The 21,049-nt window shown below is 34.9% G+C and overlaps 1 protein-coding gene across 1 annotated transcript in view; it reads right to left on the bottom strand.

The window, feature by feature from the left end:
• The window catches only part of LOC581820 (atrial natriuretic peptide receptor 1-like), a 47,671-nt gene that overhangs the window by 12,427 nt on the left and 14,195 nt on the right, over positions 1 to 21,049 (bottom strand). The window contains exons 2-9 of the mRNA XM_011681471.2: positions 8,770 to 8,915; positions 7,915 to 8,070; positions 6,163 to 6,298; positions 5,458 to 5,552; positions 3,343 to 3,493; positions 2,725 to 2,809; positions 2,172 to 2,283; positions 345 to 410 (exon numbers count right to left, since the gene is read on the bottom strand). Coding sequence (XP_011679773.2) covers positions 345 to 410; positions 2,172 to 2,283; positions 2,725 to 2,809; positions 3,343 to 3,493; positions 5,458 to 5,552; positions 6,163 to 6,298; positions 7,915 to 8,070; positions 8,770 to 8,915 — 947 coding nt within the window. The remainder of the gene's footprint in view (positions 1 to 344; positions 411 to 2,171; positions 2,284 to 2,724; positions 2,810 to 3,342; positions 3,494 to 5,457; positions 5,553 to 6,162; positions 6,299 to 7,914; positions 8,071 to 8,769; positions 8,916 to 21,049) is intronic.

Here is a 21,049-nt window from a genome sequence, read left to right as displayed (position 1 = left end):
AAGAAAAAAACGCAGCGTTGTATATACATAGAACTTGGTTTTAAATTGAAATCATCAACATTTTTATTTTTGAATAAAAAGTGGAAAATGATGCTTTAAAGTCCCACTGTATTACTTATAGCTACTTGCTCCCTCTATATTGAAAACTTCCCCAATCGGTGACTGTTGGTCTCCCATGATCCTCTTCTTCTTATGTTAATTGAGAGCTGGGTTGATGAGATAGCCACCTGTCAGTGACCTCTCTGGGTGGTCTAATCCCTTCTAGCCAAACTAGTGCAGACGGCCTTTAAATTATCAAGGTGTCCTCGTCCTAATATATATGACTGGTAATACATGAGATGTACCTTGTAGTTAGCCACAGTGGCGAACATCTGCCTGTGATGTGATGTTCCATGGCCGATTGAAGTCACCTGTTACGAAAATAGAATAAGTATAAGGCAGGCAATACGTATACATAGATAAGAAAAAGACAGAAAAACTGAGCAATGAGCTTTACATTGTATTTCTACACTGAACATGCGATTACTCCGAACCCGGTGCCACTCTACGAGCGAGCGAAACGATCGTAATCCAACCACAAATTTTTTATTTATTCAATTCATTTATTTATTTGTTTATACTTATTTATACACGGTAAACAGTCCAAACAGTGAAAGGACTGGTTTTCATTGGATGCATGTCAGACATTGGAAATAGTTTCATAAACATTGCGAATCTGATAACATAAAATGACAATGATATATAGATTCATGTAGTTAAAATTAGATAAAAAGTTGTGGCATAATCATGAAACAGTATATATCACAATGAAAGCATAAATTTGACTGAGCACCGATAAAACTTAAAACACCAATACTCACAAGATTGAAAAAGAGTTAAAGGTTTAAAAGTTTGAAAGTTTGAAGAAGTCCACAAATTCAAATGTTCAAAGTTTTGTTTAAGTTCAAAAGTTCAAAAGAAGTGTAGAAATACTATATGAATATGATATAACATAATGAATGTAAAGAGATTGAAAAAAAACTTTAAAATGGATATTATAACTATAGATATATTAAGAGGTAAATCAGAACAATAATCAGATTAACTGCAGACCTATACTTATTCCCATTTACCTTCTTTCTTTCTTTCTCTCTCTCTCTCTCTCTATCTCTCTCCTTGTCTTCCCCATGCTCTTTCTATATCCATTCCGCTTTACTTCTCTTGCATTTCTTCTCTTTCTCCCCCTCCACCCTCTCTCTCTCTCTCCTCTCTCTCTCTCTCTTTCTCTCTTCCATACTGAGAAAAATAATCAGATTAACTCTAGTCCAATACGTAATATGAATTATTTGTAGTTTCTTTAGATTTGACATGAGTGTAGAAATGAATATAACCCTGAAAAATGCATAGACATTAAATTGGCCACGTCATGTGCATGACGTTTTTTTTAACATGCGACGTTCTTTTGTTGAAAAAACATTATGCGCGTCGTGCAAACGCAAGTGCAAAGAAAAGGATTTTTGTTTTCGTTTATAATTTCTTTCTCATTACGAGTCTTATCTTGTCAAAAAAATCATTATCAAGGTCTCATGAAAAAACACCACTTTGCAAGTCGAATACAGAAATGAAAGAGACAATAATTTATCATCTATAAATATACCTGCTTTTCTTACTTCTTCTATTGCACTACAAACATGACAAAACCGCTTCTGGTGTATTATTGTATCATTTATTCGCAAGATCGGGTGCAATAAAAGAATTGTTAAGTATATTTTTCAAGTCTTTAGTTTTTTGGGGGGAGGGAAGTTTTCCACTATTCATTTCTGGCTTTTCGCGGTCAAGGTGCATTTCCAGTCTTATCTACTTTAAAAAGTAGCAAAAATCGTTGTCAAGGTCCCATGAGAAAAGAAGAAATTACAAGTCGCATACAGAAATGAAAGAGTTAATAATTTAGCATTCAACGTGCCTGTTGTTTCTTCTTCTGCTTCCATTGCACTAAAGACATGACAGATTTCTACCGGTGTATTATCGTACGATTGGTTGCGAGGTCGCGTGTAATAAAGAATTTTTAAATATTTTAATTTCTTTAATTTGAAGTTTTTAGGTTAGTTTTCCACTATTTATTTCTGGCTTCTCACGGTCAGAGATGCCTTCACAAAAGGGTAGATTTACTTTATATATTTGTATGTACTTACGAAAGAACCAGAAAACTTTGATTGGCCAGACTTGGTTTCTTCAGGAAACACGAGTTCATCCCAAGACAGCTTCCAAGACATACGGAGAAGTTCAGCATCTAGACGTATTTTCCTTTAAAAAATTGCGAAACGAGTTCGTTATTTCCTCTGTTCGTCAAATTCATTAAAGACATCAATTATTATAAATACGTCTTTAGCCTAAACTTTGTATCACAGCCAAAATAAGTATCTTCCTTTTCATTGGGACATTGTTATAGTGACTTCTCTCATTCCTAGTTCAATTAATGTTATTGTTGTTGTTGTTATTGTTGTTGTTGTTGGTAGTAGTTTAATGGCGTGTATTCAGTACTGAATATATACGCCATATCTTCAGTTATATAAGAAAAATCAGTTATCATTAAAAAAGAATTAAAAAAAAATTTGTTAAAAAATATATAATGTATCAGTGGTATTGCTCATTGTATTTCTTAAAATCATCGTTTTATAATTTTAGCACAGTGATAGTCCAGCTTTTCTACTGTTTGTTATGAATCATAAATATATGTTTAGATACCTGTACACGAGGACTAGGATAAGAAATGATAGCAATAGTACTGATGCTGCAGCTATTCCAGAAATGGCAAGAGTCGAAAGCCTCCCTAAGACAAACAAACAAAACATATCGAATTTAACATTTATTACTTATCAAAATAAATCATTTTGCTCTATACTGTACTGCATATATTTCTCTGTTTTCATGAAAGTTTCATCGGCTTTGCAATCGACCTATCGACAAACTATTTCAGAATACAATTAATCAACGTGCCATTCCCGATGAATTAACATCAAAGCCAGTGCGTCCTACATACACGATTCTGATATGTTTGAAATAAAATTATGTTTGATATTTTTTGTGTAGCGTTGAATCGCAGCATTCGATGCAAGAGGCCTTAGCAGCTATGACAATTTTGTTATCTTCAGAATATTGCAGTTTTCTAACAAGTCAGTACAATTTATTAAAAACATCATACTTCTGTTTGTGAGGAAACCGGTAAATATCTTTAATGATTTTTCTGATGATCATATGGTTACACACCTCATTTGCAAACATATTTGGAACGTTAAATTTCTTTCATTGATTAGAATATTCATTATTAATTGGAATGGTATAACTTTAAAATAGAAAACTTACCGTCTGGTTGGCATTCTGGGTTTTCATTATTGAATCCACAGAATGGAGTATCACGAGGAGGACTAGTGGCTCCTCCAGGCCACTTGATTGGTTTACCAGGGACAGGCGTGTACTTCAAACCAGACGATGTCAGGTAAAAATTACCAACCACCTTCAGAAAGAGCAGGATAGCAGTTTTTAAAAAAAAAACAGTTAAGAGACACGAGAGAAATGTTATTATATTTTGACGGCGTGGTCATTGTGTTTCATTTAAATCGCATGCGTAAACAAAAAATAGAAGATTGCCTGCCCTTCATCCTTCGTGTTGTCATTTGCAATTCTTTTCATTCACGTTATTCGTTGCAAGGATTCGCCAACTACTTTAATTATAAGAATTGTTCAAATTTCATTAAAATTATTCATCGTGAGGAATTACTGATTCATCCATATACTCCATTCATTTTGCACAATCATGACTATTGTCGCTGATGATAATGCACGTGGCCTCTGTTTCTTTCTATAGAAAGAAATGAGATTGGGCTTCCGCTATTAAAACTGCTATTTCTTTCGCTTTAACTTTTTAAAATATAAATATATTACATGTATTATATTATCGTAATTGAATTATCCAAATTGAATTATTTGTTCTATATTTAACTTAGATACGTATATGTAATGAATGGTACATTTGATAGTACATTATGAACAGTTAGTACACAACTGGTAGGAAGAAATGAAATGAATATTTACACTATATAATGGCTGCTTGTAACTTTTCATCATGCATATAAATCTTTAAAAGAAAAATCGTTAGTATCTGCTTCACGTTACTGTTAAGTCTAATTTATCTTACAACTAGGCATTTAAAAACAAGATGGCAGTGAGATGAAATATTTACACTATAATAATGGTTGTTGTCATCATGCGTTTCATCATGCATATAAATCTTTAAAAGAAAAATCGTGTGCATCTGCCTCATGTTATATACAGTTATGTCTACTTTTTAGTACCATTAGGCCTATTTGGTAATGAATTATTTTGCAAGGATAGCTGTCCTCTTATTTGATGACCATTCCTGAATGAAATCTTACGAATGGTCAATTCAGGAGATCTTTGAGAATTGGGTTAATACCACTCGGCTTAAATCACTCATCCTCTTGCATTTTCTTGCTATTGTTGTTACTTCCGTATTACCGATTCATGCTTCTTGGTTTGGCATACTAGTCAGAATGTTTACTTCTTAGAAAAATATAAGTGAGATATATATGTACATGTACTAAGATATGAATAAATCTTTCTTCGATATTAAAGGTATTTTTAATAAACGGGGTTTCGTTTCTGTTCCCATCCAGTTCGTGTCACTATTTACGGATGCAAGAAGTAATTTTGATTGAAAATTTACAGATCTAAATTAATTTTTTTTATATATGAAACGATTGTTCACTCTATCCTTGAAAGCAGTTGTCCACGTTGACCTTTTCATGTTGCTAAAATGTCTTCAAGTATCAATAAATTCATGCGGGCAGTAACAAAAGTACTTCGAAATACAATTATTTTCCTTATAACGAAAGCATCTGACATTTGTGGTGAATGAGGCAGGTGGTATATCGGATTTTACATGTACTGATGGGTGAATTGGGAAAAGGTTGTAACGATACAAACTCCTACGACAAGAGTTCCTCGGTAATTTCCTATAAATACACTAAAGGAACTTCTAACTTCAACCTTGGACCCCGCAATAATATAGCTAACGCTAAGCCTAACCCGAAATATTACCTAAAACTCCACTGCAACTCTAACCATAATTCTAGCCATATACTTTGGACGACATAGAGCACGGAGCAATAATTGACTTGTAGTCAGATTAAATGTCGGATCGCCGATTTTAAAAAAATGATCATTCGTGTGGGAGGATTGGATTAATAATGTTTGTTGTATAGTGGCAGCGTCTTTATTTTCCAATGGAGACTTCGGTGGTAAGCGGCTTATAAGCACCGTTTTATTATCATTATTATTATTATTATTATTATTATTATTATTATTATTATTATTATTATTATTATTATTATTATTATTATTATTATTATGTTGGGTTTTTAATCGCCGGAAAATCAATTAAACTCAGATCAAACTAACCTCAAATGTACCGTTCTCAGTATCTGTCATGTCCCAAAGAGAATACTCTGAATCACGGTCACCATTCTCGTTGATTTTCACCTTACCGTATAATCCTAAATCAAACAGTACAGTCATTATCTCACACACAAATTCATCAAACATTCCTACAGGGGAAATTTTGTATCAAGCATACATAGTAAAAAAAAAATGAAGTCCAGCAGAAATAACTATTGAAAGATAAGCCTATCTTTGGTAACGAATGCTCAAAACCTACCTCTTCTTATAGTCAAACATATACACATCATACTTCGATTAATAATATAATCATGCCTGCGTTTTGTCTTTATAGTGTCCTCATTGTCAATGTACACTTTAAAACATATATGTATTTAGATTGTTTAAATTATCATGTATTTTAAATTACTCTGTGTTAAGTGCCCTATGCAACTGATGTACGTATTAAGCATCGTGACAAAATGAAGTAGTATCATAAATCCATGCAGTATAACATGGTACATGTATAAGGCAAAACAAAGTATACACAGGAAATAATGAAGACGATTATCTAATAATAAGTGGCTAAACATGAAGCAATAATTACTAAACCATTTTATCGCAACAAGTGAGGATAAAACAGTCAACCTCGTCCCCCATCCCACACATGAGCACACCCACTTAAGACAAATTAAAGTCTTAAAGTCTAAAGAAACACTAAATACTGACCATCAAATGTTCTGTTCCACATTTTCTTGGTAACAGCATGACCGTCATATACGTCTCCTCCCTCTGCGATAGTTTCATTAATCGCCAGAGAATATAAGATCATGACGTCATAGAACGCAGAGGCCAAGAAGATGTTCTGTATCAAGAAAAGAAAATATTTGGATGAAGAAGGATATGAAATATCCTAGAATTCCGACCTCGGAGCTTACAGGAAGAAAACAAATCACACAACCCTACTAAAGGTAACTGGTTACGCATAATTAATGGTTGATTCATTTCTAAATTAAGTTTCTTTTGACCCATCGTGGTAAAGCAAAGACCGCTTCATTAACCTTTATAAATATTATGTAGAATATCACTTCACTCACATATCCGGGCACTGCGCTAAAGATATTAAATACACTTATTTATTGTACCACTTTGAAGCCTTATATAGATAATAATTTAGCATAATCCTTCTAATATAGTTATCATGTTCCTCTCAATATACTTTATCATATCCCTTCCAATATACTTAAATAATCATGTTCCTTATAATATACTTTATCATATTCCTCCTAATATACTTTATCATATCCCTTCCAATATACTTAAATAATCATTTTCCTTATAATATACTTCATCATATTCCTCCTAATATACTTTATCATATTCCTCCTAATATACTATATCATATCCCTTCAAATATACTTAAATAATCATATTCCTCCCAATATACTTTATCATATCCCTTCCAATATACTTCAATAATCATATTCCTCCCAATATACTTTATCATATCCCGTCAAATATACTTAAATAATCGTGTTCCTTATAATATACTTTATCATGTTCCTCCCAATATACTTTATCATATCCCTTCCAATATACTTAAAAAATCATATTTCTCCCAATATACTTTATCATATTCCTCCTAATATGTCCCTCCAAACAGGAACAGTGTTATAGTGTTATATAGCAATTTCCCTGCTCCAAACATAATTTAATTACGACTTCACACTAAAATCTATAAATTAATTTTTATTTTAGTGCTTTACCGTTTCTATAATCAGTGACCTAAAAATTCTTTTTTATTTCGCTTGCTTAAATTTTAATAACTAGAAAGTAGATATTCTTGAAGAGGTTCAATGGGGAACTGCTTGTGCTATTTCATGAATCGTTCCAACTTCCTTGCATGGCAGAAGTTGGAATACTTTAGGGATGCTATTTTTCTTCTTAATATAAGAAATTTTCAGAAATCTGAAATTAAAGCTAGCGCGGTTTAATACATCGCATGACTGCTTCTATAAATGTAATACGGTAGAAGGGTGATCACAATTATTGAAGAGATGCAGCTGAACATTTTTTTTATTATAAATCAATTTTGGTATGTGCGATTTATCAAATAATTTTGATGCAGACCGAAATGCTACTGCTTGTAAATAATGATCTTTTGAAATTTCACAATATTGTATGATCTCTTTATGTTAGACTTGTACAGAAATGGGTTATGGGTTCACTTTATTTTCCCCTATGACTAAAAGAGAGCAATATAGATGGACAATAATTCTCTCAAGATAGCAGACGCCTCAATGCCAAAGATAACACCATGATAAAGAATAACTTTTGATAACAACTCCGATTTTAGCTGTTCATATTTTCACACCTTTTCGATACGGACAGAACTAATGTAGCCTAGATAGCATGTAATCGATGTATCAATCTAAAATGCTTGTTGAGATGTGAATAATCTTGTTTATTAGCTTCACTTACCGAACCAGCACCTGAATCAGTGATGTTGAAATCTCTCTTTTGCCTTTCCCTGACATTTTCTTCAAACTCTCGGTAAGCTTCTGATGTAGGTTCAAAGACACGGATCGTCATCAAAGCTTGATAGGCGACCTTGGCCTCTTCATCGCGATTATCACCCTGATCAGCTCAAAGAATGGGATCACGAATAAGAGGAAATAAGCGGAAATAGATGGGAAGTACAGAAGACAGTGAGACAGAGATGAAAGTAAGGAAAGCAAATAAGAAGAATTATAAAATTGAGAGTTGGAGAACGATAATTAAAGTGGAGAGAGGGGGAAAGGGGGAATGTGATTTAGGAGAGAGAAAGGGGTGAAAAGAAAAGGAGACGGAAGATTTAAAAAAAATGAGAAACAGAAATGAGCTACGATTTCTCTACACAAACTACAGAGTTTATACCTTGTAAACATGATTTTTCTCTAGAAGTAGTTACGGATCTGATGAATGATAGGCGATATCATATTGTAGCCTTCATAATGAAAGCGCTTAAAATGAAGGTCACAATAATGATACCGCCTGCTATTTATTATTCAGTCGATTTCATTTTTCTAAAAAAGAAATCAGTGTTTGATCTACGGTAGATGTCAAAATGCTAGAATAGTTTTAAATGAAGGCTGAATGGAATTTAAGAGCGTTTCCATCAAATAATTGTGAATTGTGCTGAATTAAGATAATGACAAGACGTAACTAATTGAAGCTCAACTAAATGTGTCATTGATAGCTACACGTAGCGCATAGATACAAATATTCAAATACCGTCTTAGATTATTATGGTTGACTTACAGAGGCGAGTTGATATGAATACTAAAGATCACTTACACGCTCCCATGAGTCGTCCCCAAACAACTGCTCATCTCGAAACGGAATGATGTTGATGAAGGCATAGTCGCCATTGATAAGATCTAAATCATAGGCATGAAGCATGATCTCACGTAAGGTATCGCCATCCACAGCCATGAAGATAACTACACGTGAGCAGAAGATGCGTATATAGAGGGTATACGTGATGGCATGGGCGAGTTCGGTCGATGAGAACGAAATGGAAAGAAAAGAAAAAGTAGAGTGAGAATTTAAAAATCAAAACTTGACATTACTTTAAGTAATAATCAATTTTTTACTCAAAATTGTATGATTGGCAATGTTTTATTATAATACTAAAACGAAATAAATGGTAGTATTTTGTTCGTGTACCCACATAAGAGTTGGAAACGTTTCCAAACCTCTATCTCTCTCTCTCTCTCTCTCTCTCTCTCTCTGTTTCTTTTATCTTAGTTTATTCCTCTATCCTTGTTGTTGAACGCCAAACAGGGTAGCAGCAACTTCCGTAATGGGGAGGGGGATTACGACTAGGTCAGCAGGACTTGTCAGGACATGATAGAAAACAAATGAAATCAAATTTCTTACTTCTCCCCACTTTAGAGGCATTGAGAAGTGCTAGGAAATTGTCAGAAATTGCCCTCATTGAGAAATCGTGGTAGTCAAACTCTATTCTGTCAAGTTCCCTCGTTGCTGCTTCTTCAATGAGCGACCAGTAGTTTATACCCCCATCCCAAATCACTGATGCCACACCCCATCCGAAATGCCGCAAGACCTCCACAATCGCATAAGCGTATCCACTGGCAATTATTTGAGTGGTTCGAGTTAAGGTGCTGTAGATGGTCTCGTGTTCAAGATCTCTGCTAGACGATAGACCCGATAAGACTGGAATGTCCCAGGCAGCAGCCAATTCGGCCACGCTGTACATTTGATTACTGCACGGTGGACCCATGATTGCAGCCAGAGGGCGTTTGAAATATGTCTCGGCAAAGATGGCGCCGGCTTGACGCTCACCACCGAAACACCTGATCGTAACATCCTCGAGAGTTAGCGAAATATTGACATATTCCCCCTCTGTAACTCTGCGACGAATCTCTTCAACGGCTATATCTATAGCTGGAGCATTATACCGATAGCTCATTAGTCCATAAGTCCCGTGGATCATTAGAAGATGTAAATCGGTACCTGATGAAAAACCAGCAGTGGTTATACCATTGATAAGTACAATGATTATTACAGAAAAAAGAGAAGTGAAGATCAGCATTTTCTCCATTGCTTTGAAGGTTTATTTCAGCTATAGAATTTAGCATTTCCCTTCAAATTCGCCCATATGGAGCCATTTAATCTGTACACATGGTAGCAAGTCTTTTGGCAAACTATTTGGTAAAAGTGTTCCAATTTGTCTTTGCAGGAAATGATAAGAAGAAGAAGTGAAACATTTTGTCCGCTTACTGAGTTTGGATGCTTCATGTATGCTGATCTTATCCGTAATTGTACAAACGCAGACTGTTAACATGATCAGATTATGTTTACCCCATACTTCAGTCGTAGGCCCCTGATTGGTTCAGTCTTTACGGTTCATTTCGATTTTGTCCAATCCGTCTTATTTCAAATTAAAGTTACTCCGTTTTCTATGTGAGTGGGCGTGTGTGTGTATGTATGTGTTTGTGCGCGTGTGTGCGTGTGTGTTTCAGATCAAAGCAATACTAGGAGGAGCATGGACTTCCAACTAGCACGTGCCGAGAAGCGCTCTGAAAAAACTCTTTGATCATTAAACAATCTTACAAGCGAAACGGTAATTAGATGATTGGTATTGGGTGTAAGGTAACTTCATGGACCAGACATAAACTTCACGTAGCTCGAGGAAAGAGACCGTGTGCAGACGGAGGCATGTACTCTGAAAGCGCAGTGGGGTTCGTGCTCACTTTTCTGTTTTTGTGGTACTGTTTTCTTTTTTTTTCTCGATGCATTTCGTCTTGTTCTGCGACGTTTGTCATCCAATTTGCTAAGTGATTATATACGTCTTTAAAATGCTTACCCATCCTAAGCCTCTGTATAACAAATTTACTCGAACGCTAGGATAGAAAATATGTATGTGGTATGACAAAAAGGGTCCAGTTTATTTAATTTGAACTTTTCTATGTATTGGGCTCTGAGTGCTTCCAAATAACATTTGATTTTATCAATGAATTGTAAAAGTAAATCCGCCTAATGCTCCGCGACTTAATTACAAATATTATGTTGAATGGTAGGTTAAAATGCAGTTTGTTTTGTTTTGTTTTGTTAGGCTTTCTTGTGTCTGTCTGTTTGTTTTCTTTTTTGCTACTACTTAAAGAGCAATGGAAGGGAGGTAGATGTGTGAAGATAGTGAAACAAATATTGATTTCAAAATAGTTGACGCCGAAGTGAATACAGCAAAAAAAAATTGATACAGAACTTCTTTTTAAATCTGATGATTTTGAGATGAAGCAACGCGGTAATGCAATTGAAATGGAAATCTCACGATGTCCATTTTTTCATTTGCAGTTAATGCACAAACATCGACTTTCAAGGGACTGTTATTAAGATTTCATTGGTAATATTCAGTACACACGTTTGTATACGAATCATATTTTAGATTATGACAAAGCTGCCCTCAAATACCCTCGAGACCGTACTGTCCACTCGATTATGTGCCTTATTGCAAAATCGTTATAATCTTATATATAGCATTTGAGAAAATTGTAAAGTTCATATTTAGACTCAGGCTCAGATTAAAAAATATTCTACTGCCTTCGTTGATTAAAACAAACTTACAAAGTTAACCTCTGCTGTCATGAGAATATGAATTGCACATCACAAAATACACGTACACCAACCAATAAACAACCATTGGATTGCACGATTACACAAAATACAGTGGAAACCAATATAAGGGAATGGAGAGAGCTAGAGATCGAGTATACAATGGTTGAATGATTACCAGAGGAAAGCAGACGAGAGAAAGCGTGAAAGCAGAGTTTGGAAGAATTAAATGAAATTTCCGGCACATCATCACTACAAATTGACAAACAAAACTTCTGGCAGAGCAATGGACCATTTCTATTTAAATTTAAATTATGTACGACATTGGGTCAATGCTTTTTTTAATAGCAAAATTCTTCGACTCTCGCTTGAATTAACAACATTTAAATGACCAGGATGAATTGATGAACACTATTTTCCGCCCAGTCAAATAAGAGATAGGCCTAGTAACATTTTTATTTTGTAATTTAATGTAAATGAGTGTAGGCATCAGACACGTCAGAGATCAGAAGAAAACATTAACCTACATAAGTTGCATAAGCCATTAGCTGCCGCACCAGGTTGAAATATAATATGGAAATAATAATTTTATTTTTATGACACTGACATCAGAACATGATGATAGTGAAGGCTGGTAGATTTGCCTCTCAGTTTAAATGAAATGAATATTATTTAACTCATCTCCTCATGTATGATTTGTCAGAATTGAGCGTAACATTTTGGGGGTAAAAAAGTTTTTTTTAATTATTTTATTTATTGAAACAATTTGCAAACATGAAAATAACATGTTCGTATAGACAAAGAAAGTAACATACAGTGTACTACTCCTAGTTAACTCATCAACAAAAATACTTAACAAGATATCTGCCATTTCTTATTATGAAGATCGAGACGTTTTTTCTCCAGTGCAATTAAACGTTACATATTTTTCTAAATGTTTTAGAGCTCGTAGAAAAGAAGGAAATAGTAGAATAACGTTTTGCATTTTACAAGTAAATATAAAATACTTTGCAAAAAGAATAACTGTATTGGCGAAACAGAAATGATTGGTTATAAGAGTACTAAAAAAATATTTCTCATCTGTGAACAAAACATGTCGTATATTTTTTCTTTTAATCATAAGAGTATAATATTCCAAATTGATCTTACTTTTTCACAATTAAGAAATAAATAAACTAACTTCTGTTCATGATTTTCACAAAAATACACATTGAAGAAGTACTTAGCCCTATACCTATCTTATAAATGAGATGCAATTTATATATTTACAAATAAAGATGCAATCTATGAAGATGCAATTATAATGCCGCAATTTTTCTATGAATAAGTTTTAAATGGAAATTTCTCATTTTATAATCTATATGCTGTTGTAGCTGCTTTTATAATTTTTTATTTAACCATTTAGTTTTAGTGAGTATGAATATGTCGAATTATCTAAACCCTAGAAGAAAAAACGTCTACCTATGGAGGTCTTCTCATAATAATTGCCCAATAGCGACTGGTGTAGTTTGCTTACTAACATTTTCTTCTTAGCTGACATTTTGTCAGTCTGGTTCGATGTTGTATATTACCTATCAATCTTGATGGCCGACTTTCCCCTTTCATTTGGATCTCTCTTGCAAAAATGTCAACAAACTACTCCATTCTGTTTGCGAACCGATTAGTTTGTAGTGCGAATGTAATATACCTGCCGGGGTGTGTAATTTTTTCCCACTTGAGCTCCGGACCCCAGTATGAACTCATTTGCATACAGCCAATCAGAGCTCATCTTGTCAATGACAAGCTATACGCGTGCTAAAGATTTTACGGATGCGAAATTCGAAACGGTGATGTGAAGCTCTAGTTGCACACACACAGCGCATGATGGGTGTGCATAGGCATAGGCTTGCAAATGTTTCATTTGTGCTCTAGCATGTATATGCATAGCAAATTCATTATAGATCTACACCCCTAATGATATCAGCTAATGTAATTGCTGTGTAAAATTATAAATTAGCAGGAAGTTAAAGTTACTCTATAGCAATCATGTAAGCCTTATCGTCATCGTAGCCACTATATAGGGACTCATTTCTTAATATTTACGGTTGAGAATGTATTATACATCTAGACTATATACACCTCTAAAAGGCTCTAAAAATATCAGCTTTATTTTGTTACTTAGGAATTCTTACCTGAGAACTATGAACATCACAGCAATTTCTTAAGCTGATATTATTAGAGAATTTTGGAGGTGTAGATCTATACTTTCTCAACCGTCAAGTCTTTAGAAATGAGTCCCTATAATATATAGCGGCTTTGATGACGATAAGGCCTATCATTGATTGCCAGAATAATTTTAAATTCGTGCTAAGTAATAATTTTGTTCAGCAATTACATTAGCTGATATCATTAGAGGTGTAGATCTATAATAAATCTGCTAAAGGTAGACATGCTAGAGCATAACATTTCCAAGCCTAGCTGTGCCATGGCTATGCACGCACACCATGCATGCTGACTTAGGCAAGGGGATGTTTGTGTGTGTGAGGAGCTTCGCATCATACCCTTTCGCATCTGTAAAATCTTTACAAGCTAGTTATTAAAAAGATGAGATCTAATTGGCTGTATGCAAATGAGTTCATACTGGGGTCCGGAGCTCAAGTGGGAAAAAATTACGCTGCCGGGATGAAGACAAAGAACATTTTTCTTCGAGAGAGAACACTTCAGGATTCGTTACAATTACCAGTATAATGAAAACACCGTAGAACATATTTGTATGGCTTTCACATCATAGTACATGATTTGCACTTTATTCTAACCATCTTTATTTCGCCGACTCGAAGTTCAGCAGCCTGCCATGTACGCTAACGCAATATTAAAGCTATAGCATCAATCAAACAAACCTTTAATATCCATCTATCAACCCCAGATAATGACCTTATCGTAAGACATTTCGTTCTTGATGTTTCATTATCATGATGACGAGCAGTTGACAGGTCTGGAGTATTCATGGAGCGCAGTAAGTTATAAAAAGCAATAGTTTCGTGTGTCTCATGAATACAGTACCATTACCATGAAAAGCTCTCATCATTGGTAGCAAATACATTTGAATAGTATTGAGTACTATTGAATATTTGATTGTCTACATTTGAAAGCTTGTCGAGATCACGCTTTGGTTCTGGTTGTTAATGACCTTGAGGGCTCACATGCCTCTGGGCAACAGTGAAGCAAATTCACTTTTGCCAACCCTGGCCCATACTAACCATTTCTTTCCTCTTCTCCTTGCTTCTCATATCCTTCTCTTTCTCTATTATTTCCAAGATAATTGTATTTATTATGTTGACTATGTATAAACTGTGAATTCTGATTTTTATGGCCAAATAAATATTAATTTAAAACAAAAATCTATACGTAAATCTTAATGTTCAATTTTGACAAAGAAGCCACCCAATAGTCCGAAAAAGTTTATATCAATTTTGCATTTGATCGGAAAGACCAAACATAGTAGTCCATGTCTTGATACAATAATGCTGCTATTGCTTTGCACTCCTTCGGAAAGAAAATGTTACTTTATTAATCATGAATTTTGTTTTCTTCCTCAGATTTACCCTAAACAACTGTCTCTGTGAAGCCTTACATGACATGTAATTTTCCGGACATGCACATGACCATTGTACAAAAATCGAATGTCAAACACTGTTTAAAAGTGCAAGATCATCAGAACGCTGAAGATTAAAGCAAAAGATTCCGTTGCCAGCGCCTCGAGAGGAATCCGTGAATATGTAACCTTCCTGTATACCATATCACAGCAGTAAGCTGAGTTCTGATTAAATTGTAGATCTACCTGAGATATGAAAACAGTGTATATCTCATTGAAATCATGTCCGAATTGCGTAAGACGTCATTGTAATGTACAATTGACAAAGCTATTGCAATTGCCTAACGTTTACTTTTCGAAAGCTTTTGCGATCGTGCGTGTTATAGTTTAACCTAACTCTATAGAGTTAATAATTTTGATTTTTTTGATTTGATTTATTTATTTTCCACTCAAATATCCACAAATTAAATGACATATATAAACCATACAGTAATACAATATATAATAGAACAAATGAATTATACAAGTAACGAAAAACTGACAAGTATGTTCGTAATCAAATAAGTTTACAAAGTACATTTATGTTTGAGAATTAAACAACATATTTTAAATTGCTTGATTTAACTGAGAGGGGAAAAAAGGGAATCTCAGAAAAGCTATGCTTGTTGAGCGAGATTCCCAGTATAAATTAAATAATGGACCATCATCAACGTGCATCAAATTCTACACATGTCCGCTCCCAGAGAGACCAGAGACGCACGAGCCCACTCGCCCGCGCCAGATCCCCGGGTCCCCCCCGCCAAGGCCCATTCAGCGTACAACAGTCTGCCGTTGCCAGGTCGAGCAAGCTCAAGGTCTGTCCGACCTAGCAACGAGCAACATAAAATATTGCGCACCGAACAGGCCCCGACAAAAGAAACACAAAGATCCGGCATAGGCAGCCGAACCCGCGCGTCCGGAGACTCTCCGGGAACAACACGCGAAAACCGGACACACGCCTAAGATGGTCCAATAGTATTTTGTACAAGCGTATAATGAACGATAGAAAAATAAAATAGATGACAATAAAAGAAAAGAAAAGAAAAGAAAAAAAAGAAGCATGTGATGAAACACAAAAAAGGATGAGAAGGATGGGAAGGTAAGAGTAGTGCCACGTAATAGGTAGTCTATTTGTATTTCTTTAGAGAGGAAAGAAAGAAATTCACTGGGAGGGGTCGGAAGGCAATAGTAAGAAGGCCAGATAAAAAAAGAAAGCACTTCCGTGCTTAGTGATAGATTTGCGTACTAAAGTTTGTTTGTGCATAACTAATTTATTGTGCGCAGGTTAACGACTTAGGGTTGTATTGCTGGAGCTGAGTGTGACTTCAACAAAGTGAACTTAAGGTATTTCTTGAAGCAAAATATACTTGAGTGTTGTTGTAGGGAGGCATCAAGCGTATTCCAGTACATTGGTCCAGTATATACAATTGTTTTTTGTGAGAAGACTGTTCGGGTTAAAGGAAGATGATATTGGTTACGACGTCTGGTAGGGTATGTGTGTATATGTGCATTAGTTGTAAATAATTTTGTAAGAGCGCTGGGGACTTGTTTGGATGTTAGTTGAAACATGAATGTTCCTAGGTGGAATGAAAATAAGTCGTGTATGTTAAGGATTTTGTTTTCAACAAATAAATGTTCCGTATGGGAAAAGAATGTTTCATTATTTATTATTCTCACTACTCGTTTTTGTAATAAGAAAATTCTGTTTGTATGGATTTTTCGTGCGTTTCCCCACGCAAGAATACCGTAATTTAAATAGGGAAGAATGAGGGTAGAGTAGAGGGTCAATAAAATACGGGAAGGCAGGCAAAACTTTAGTTTGTTGATCACCCCTATGTTTCGAGATAAAATTTTACACATATTATCAATATGTTTTTTCCATGTTAATTTGTTATCTATGGATAACCCGAGGAATTTCGTGCAATCAACACAAACTAATTTTGTATTATTAAAAAGGATATCGCCAGGTAATTGGGTAATTGTGTTACTAAAAAGCATGAAATTAGTTTTCCCTACATTAAGTGATAATTTATTTGCTTGGATCCAGTCGTTCACATGATGTAATTCTTTATTTATAGTATCTAAGAGAGTGTGAGGGTCACGATGTGAGTAGAAAATGTTAGAGTCATCGGCAAAAAGGATAAAGGATAAGATATCAGAGGAATTTTTGAAATCATTTATGTATATAAGGAAAAGAAGGGGACCAAGGAGAGAACCTTGAGGGACCCCACACTGTAACGCTTTTGAGGTTGATACAGAATTATCAATGGAAACAAACTGAGTTCGGTTTGAAAGGTAGTTCCTGAACCACTCCAAGGCCCTGCCTCGTACACCGTAGTGTGATAGCTTGTAGAGAAGTATTTCATGATTGACCGTGTCGAAGGCCTTGGAGAGGTCCAGGAAGATTCCAACTGTATGGGAGAAATTATCTATTGCTTTAGCGACTTTGTCTATAAATAAGAGCATAGCATGTGTTGTCGTATGTTTTTTACGAAAACCAAATTGTGAATTACTAAACAGATCACAGTCGTCAAAGAATTTTAACACACGGGTATAGACAATCTTTTCCATTATTTTTGAAAAGGGGGTTAATAAAGATATTGGTCTATAATTACCTTGTTCTCGTTTATCACCTTTTTTAAAAACTGGAACAACTTTAGCTATTTTCATTTTTGAAGGGAAAGTGCCACAAACTAGTGATAAATTAAATATATATGTTAAAGGTTTGGCAATGTGTTCACTTACATGTCTTAAAAGACTATTTGATATACCATCATATCCAGCACTTTTTTTGTTTTTAAGGTTATTAATTATATCCAATACTTCTGTCTCTTGCACTGGAACTAAGAATATAGATTGTGGGTTAGGGTCCTTTAAGAAGGAATGAAAAGGTCTCCTTGAATTGGGAATTTTACTGGCAAGGTTTGGGCCAATGTTTGTAAAGTAATTGTTCAGATTTTCCGCAATTTCTAAAGGATCTTGAGTAACAGAGACACCAGTGTTAATTTCTTGGACTGGAGATTTGATGTTATTTTTGTTTAGAGCAGTGTTTATCAGTTTCCATGTGTTAGTCATGTCTTTTTTGTGGACTTCAAATTGATTAAAGAAGTATTCTTTTTTGGCAAGACGGAGAGTGGTTGTTAAAGTGTTCCTATAATTGATGTATTTTTGTTTGTTGTGATCCGTTGGAGTTGCTTTATATTTATAGAAGAGTCGATTTTTCCGATTTATACAGCGTAAAAGGAGCATAGTAATCCATGGAGCGTGCGGGATTTTTTTGTAGCTAGCACGTGCTGAGCGACTTTGTAAAGGGATATCTCTGTCATAACAATGAGTGAATATGCGAAGAAATAATTCAAAAGCCTCATTTACATCACTTTTATTTAATACGTCTAGCCAATCCATCAAACTTAGACTGTGCTTGAGCCTGTTCATATTATCTTCGGAGTGTTTGCGAAAATGTGTGCTTTGATTGTGTGAAGAATTCGTGGTGTCTAAAATGGGTAGGAAAGAAAAAACAGGAAAATGGTCGCTGATATCAGCTATTATGATACCAGAACAAGAGTTCATTGATATATTTGAGTAGATGTTATCGATGAGTGAGGCAGAAGAGTCAGTAACACGTGTAGGTTTGTTAATGAGAGGCAGGAATGATTGCGTTAACATTGTGTCGAGAAAATTTTGGCATTGCGGATTATGGTCTGCATTCAGCAGGTTTATATTAAAATCTCCCAAAATAAAACAATTTTTATTTTGAAGTTTTTTGGAAGAAAGTACAGTATTCAAGGATGTTACAAATTCTTCGTAATTTGAGTTGGGAGGTCTGTAAACAACTCCAGCAATAATGTTCTTTTTTTTGGGTAATTTAATTTCAATAAAGACGGACTCGAGAGCATCTGTCATATAATTAAATTGCGGAATTATATCAAAGTTAAAATGATTGGAGATATACATCGCTACACCTCCGCCAATCTTATTTCGTCTGTTTTGATTAATTAGTTTATATTCATGTATGTTATAATAGGAGTGAGGGTCATTACGCAACCATGTCTCTGTTAAGCCTATCACTGAAAATGGAGAATGCTGGGTATTTACAAGTTGGTGTAGCTGGTCAAAATTTTTACTTAAGCTTCTGATATTAACATTCAGTATCGAAAACTCATTTTCTTTCGTACATCTGATAGTATTAAATTGATTGACAGTAAAATATTTCGACGAGGATAATTTGGTAACAGAGTCATTTGGATCAATATGAAACAAGTACTCCGGTGAATTATTATTGAGTTTATCGGCATTTTTAGTTTCGAATTCTTCAGAACTTCTCGTAGGCGGATCGTCTGTATAAATACGGGGGAGGTTAAAACCTGGATTTGTGTTTGAACTGGTAACGTTAATGAGGAAGTCGTCATTCTGCACAAAATAAAAGGGTAGCATGCTCATATCAGCCATGGATATAGATTGAAGTCAGGTATTGTTTGTCGGCACGATTAAAGTATATTATGCGGTGAATGGCAATTTGGTGCGTGGCTCTTGCACAAAAAGTAATGGGAAAAGATGAATGGAAGAAGAAAAATGTGATGAACATGGAAGAAAACACAGATTTACAACAAAAACGAAAAGGAGAAAGTAGATAACAGAGGTAAAAAATATACAAATGGTGGAGATAATGATACCATACTGATAGCATGGACTTAATATGGATGGACTTTCAACGTGATTCTTTCTTTGATCCAATCATAGTCGCCGCCTTCTGATTATGTGCATCTTAATGAGAACATTCAGCTGTTTTAACAATAACGACTGCGTAAGCATTTTCGGTCATTGACATTGACAAAGGAGCAGTTTCCCTCTCTTGGGTTTTGTTTGGATGATGTGCTCTGTAAGAGTGTGTCTTAAATATAAGCATCCTTAATGGGGAGCAGCAAAGTTGAAAAGCAGACGATATTGGTGATATGAAATGTATTATTACTGATTCGCAAACTTTCGCACACACCTATGACCTTATAAAACAATTAGAAGGCCATGATCTGTATCAGCCCTGTGCGTTGTAACTCTGGAATATTATGAGGAAATAGGGGGAAACGGGATTTTAAATCACAACCAAAAAATCCAAAAATAACCTCTATCTGGTAATATCAACATGTTTTTTTTTTTTTAATGCATGTACAGTACACGGAACAACAATTTCCGATTATAAGCCAGTACTGCACATCTATTTTCCATGATTTAGGCGAGTAATTATCTTCTGTGCATGTAGATTAACATGTATAATCACTATCTTGATTTTGTCCCGGCTTTTTGCCGGCGACCATGCTGAGACCAAAGGGAGGAAACATGTACGGAATGTTATTGAGACGACATTGACAGAGACAATCACAATGAATTCGTTAAGAAAACGATGAATGTCTATCCGTAATAGGTCCATGCTGATAGTGAAGGCTAAACCATTCTTAGTATTCTTATTAATAATATTTTGATATATCGTTGAACGCTAAAAGATATCTTATTTTTAAAATCAGACCAATTAGTTGAACAACTAGAATGATACGAAAACAAGGATGATGTGAATTTTATGAGATTCTACGGGAACGCAAACAAATTTACAATTGTTTTTAACCCACCTCTTGCAGACGTAATGGCGATTTCCAGTGCTAATTTCGTGCTCTCAAAGTTTTGCATGATAATCTCTCGATATATAACTCCGATCTCATCAAAACGATTTTTACCAGCTGAAACATGAACACTCTGAAACCCCGTTCCTAACCATAACCAGGCTACAGTTCTCCACTGAAACTGATTAACTAGCGACTCAACTACTCGGCCATATCCATCACTAAGGATCATCGTACATCTGGTCAACGTCTTGAAGAATCGTTTTTCCGACAC

Source organism: Strongylocentrotus purpuratus, unplaced genomic scaffold, assembly GCF_000002235.5.
Source record: "Strongylocentrotus purpuratus isolate Spur 01 unplaced genomic scaffold, Spur_5.0 spur5_scaffold_6, whole genome shotgun sequence".
In the NCBI taxonomy this organism is placed as follows: Eukaryota; Metazoa; Echinodermata; class Echinoidea; order Camarodonta; family Strongylocentrotidae; genus Strongylocentrotus; species Strongylocentrotus purpuratus.
The sequence above is the reverse complement of the archived record's forward strand: the minus strand, read 5'-3'. Positions and strand labels throughout refer to the sequence as shown.